The 3248-nt window shown below is 38.4% G+C and overlaps 1 protein-coding gene across 1 annotated transcript; it reads right to left on the reverse strand.

The window, feature by feature from the left end:
• On the reverse strand, positions 1–1197 carry LOC141843741 (pentatricopeptide repeat-containing protein At1g11630, mitochondrial-like). Its single transcript, XM_074731771.1, has one exon. The coding sequence runs from the start codon at positions 1174–1176 to the stop codon at positions 7–9; it is 1170 nt and encodes a 389-aa protein (XP_074587872.1). The 5' UTR covers positions 1177–1197; the 3' UTR covers positions 1–6.
• Positions 1198–3248: the final 2051 nt, after the last annotated feature.

Raw genomic sequence — 3248 nt, forward strand, 5'->3', positions numbered from 1 at the left:
TTCAGACTATTGTGGAAAAGCCTCTTCCACTTCCTTCCACATATCTGCATTCCGTGGGAACTTTTCTTTGACCTTTTCCATTATATCCCTTGCCTCTTCCACCTTTGAGGATCCAATGAGCCCTTTCACAAGCATTTTCATGGTTGTGAAATTTGGGATCCGGTTCTGTGCCATAGAATCCTTGCAGACAGACAGCGCAGCCTCAAAATCCCCAACTTTGCACGAGAAGTGTACTAGAGTAAAGTGGGATTTGTCAATTGGAAGAAGATCTCGTTCCTTCATCTCCTTGTAGAGCTTCTTGGCATCCTCCAATTGGCCTTCATTGCAAAACCCATATATCAAGTGGTTATAAGTTACCGAAGTTGGCTTTATTCCTTTTGTTTCCATCTCCTTGAAGAGCACCATTGCCTCATTTGAGAACTTTAGCTTGCACAGGCTCTCGATCCTCGAGTGGTAGATGCGGAGCCCATGGTCGCAGTCGTGCTTCTTCATGAGCTCCAACACTTTGTTGACCTCGTCAAACTGCTTTTCCTTGTAGAAACCAGCAAGGGCATTGCAGAAAGTGGTCGTGTCGGGCTTGACGCCGGCACTGCACATCTGGTCAAGCACCGAATAGAATGAACGGGCGGTGCCTGACACGGAGAAGGCCTGGATGACATTGTTGTAGGTTTTAATGTTAGGGGTAACGCCGTAGGCGCCTGGGAAGTCTCTGAAGATGCGACTGACTTCATCGTGTCGACGGCCGACGATGCAGGCGAAGAGTAGCGCGTTCAGGGCTCGGGTGGAAGGAGATTTCTGGAAAGCGCGGAGGGCGTCGTCGTGCAAGCCAGCTTGACCAAAGAGTGCAATGGCGTTGGGGAGGGAGGCGGAAGGTAGGGAATCAAGGATCGAGCGCACTTCGGTAAAGGACCCGGACTTGGCGAGGGTGGAGATGGCGTCGGAGAGAGCGAGGCGGTGGAGGTGGGAAGAAGAGGGGCGGAGCGAGACAGCACGGCAGATGTCCACGATGCGCGAGGGATCAGTTTCGGACCTAAGGAGGCGGAGGGCGGCTACGGACTTCTGTTTCCTGGAGATCGCGGCGGAAGGGTTGGGGATGGAGGACGCCGACGAAGAGGAGAAGACGCGAATGCGCAGTGGGTGCAGGAGCTGGTTGCGAGCGAAGGCGGCGACCGCCATGGCCACCAGAGGACCTCTGAGGGTTTAGGGTTCAGGATGTTCGCCGCAATAGCGATTTGACGCCCTCGTATCGCCATTCAATGGGCGGGGTCCAGTCACGGTCGACCCGTCCACGGGACCACCATTTTTTTTTTTAATTCTATTGCATTTGTAAAGTAACACTATATTTAGATGGGTTAGAGAATGTTTATTAATAAAAGTGGAAGAAAAAAATAAAAAAGAAAAAGAAAGGAAGAATAAAATATTTATATTTTTTCATTAAATATGTATTATTTAGAGGGAAAAGAAAAGAAAAGAAAAAATAAATATATAAAATTATAAAAATACTTTTACTTCTTAAAAAAATAGAGGACAAATAGAAAATTATAAAATTTTATTAATATTATGTATAAAAATTAGATATAGAATGTCTTAAAAAAGACAATGCATGCTCTATGGATAAGTCCCTATTATTGAAGGAGGAGAAGAAGAAGATTAGAGTTATCTATCCTCTTTCCCTCCTTAACTGTTCGTTTAGGATGAGGTGAGGGAAAGCGAGAGAAGGGTAAGGAAAGAGGAAAGAGAATCTTGATTCTTGTTTGGGATGAAATTAAGGAGGGGAAGGAGAGAAAAGGGTAAGCTTTCCCCTTGCATGCTCATGAATCGATATAATTCCTTACACCTCGATTTAGGGTGTAAGGAAAGAGAAGGAAAACTTTAAAAATATTTATTTCAATTTTATTCTTATGTAATATGCATTTGGATGCTATGTACTTTGATGATTTTGGATGTTTGTTAAACTATTATTATTTAATATAAGACTTATTACTTGATGATTTTGGATGTTTATAAGTTTTAGATTTTTACATCAGTAAATTTTTATAAAAATATATATAAAAATATTGATTTATCCTTTATCGTATCAAAGTGTATAGATTTTGTATTTCATATATTTATTATATGTCTACTCAGTAAATTTTTAAATTTTTTATTTATTTAGTCATAAATATTAATTTTTATTAGTCTCATGAGCTATATATATATATTTTTCATATATAAATTTATTTTAAAAAATAAAGGTATTTTTATAATTTTATATATTTAACCTTCGTTCGCTTTCCTTTCTTTCCAAACAAGGTAACACATGTTGCATTAATGAACCTTCCTTTCCTCCCAAACAAGGAGAATATAAATACTTCTCTTCCCCTCCCTTTCCCTCCCTTCCCCTTCCATTAATGAACCTTCTCTCATCCCATCTAAACAAAGTCATAACTCTATCCCAAATAAGAGTTAAAATTCTCCTTCCTCTTATTTATCCTCCTCTCCTTCCCTCACCTCGTCCCAAATAAATTGTAAAGGACGTTAAATTTATAAAATTCATCGAGAAATTATTTTATTTTCATGTTAAGTTTGTGTACTGTCTCAGTTCACTTCTTCAGTAAAACATAAAATTTGTCATCCCAATAGTCTTACACGATAAATCTCACGATTATTTGTGAGGAAATAAATTTAAAAAAGTTAAAGTTGATCCACTACGAGAGAGGACATTATCTCGACTTCATTAAGATTCAATTTTTATCTTTTTAAATAAATTTCACTCAATTATATTTTAAGTAAATCAAGAAACTGTGGTTGATCACGATGGAAGAAAATATTATCTCAATTTTATCGAGATTTGAATCCTCGTCCTTTTCTATAAACTCTATTCCGTCACAATCTCAGTTCTCTTCTGTAAAAGGTGGAATCCGTCACCTTAGCGGCCTCACAATCTCAATTCTCTTCTGCAAAAGGTAGAATCCGCCACTTTAGCAGCCCCACAATCTCAGTTCTCGAACTATCTTTTATTATTGTCTCGTACGATGATGATAAAAAATTGGACAGATTTGTTAAGACGATAAAGTTATATTATATTTGAGAAGTTTAAAATTTTTTTAGAATGGAAATGAGTTAGATTATAAAACATATATAAATTTTAAAAAAAATACTTTTTATTGTGCCATAGAACAGCTAACCTTTTTGCCCACTGTCTATTCGTTACTGTCAAACTCTGTTGCTCCGTCACAATAGTAATTTAATGCTCTATTTATGAAGTA

The sequence above is a fragment of the Curcuma longa genome, chromosome 13 (genome assembly GCF_044706935.1).
Source record: "Curcuma longa cultivar G26 ecotype Majalengka, Jawa Barat chromosome 13, ITB_CL_G26_1.1, whole genome shotgun sequence".
NCBI classification, from domain to species: domain Eukaryota; kingdom Viridiplantae; phylum Streptophyta; class Magnoliopsida; order Zingiberales; family Zingiberaceae; genus Curcuma; species Curcuma longa.

Coding starts and splice junctions, on each gene's coding strand:
- LOC141843741 (XM_074731771.1), bottom strand. CDS start 1,176: ATGGCGGTCGCCGCCTTCGCTCGCAACCAGCTCCTGCACCCACTGCGC.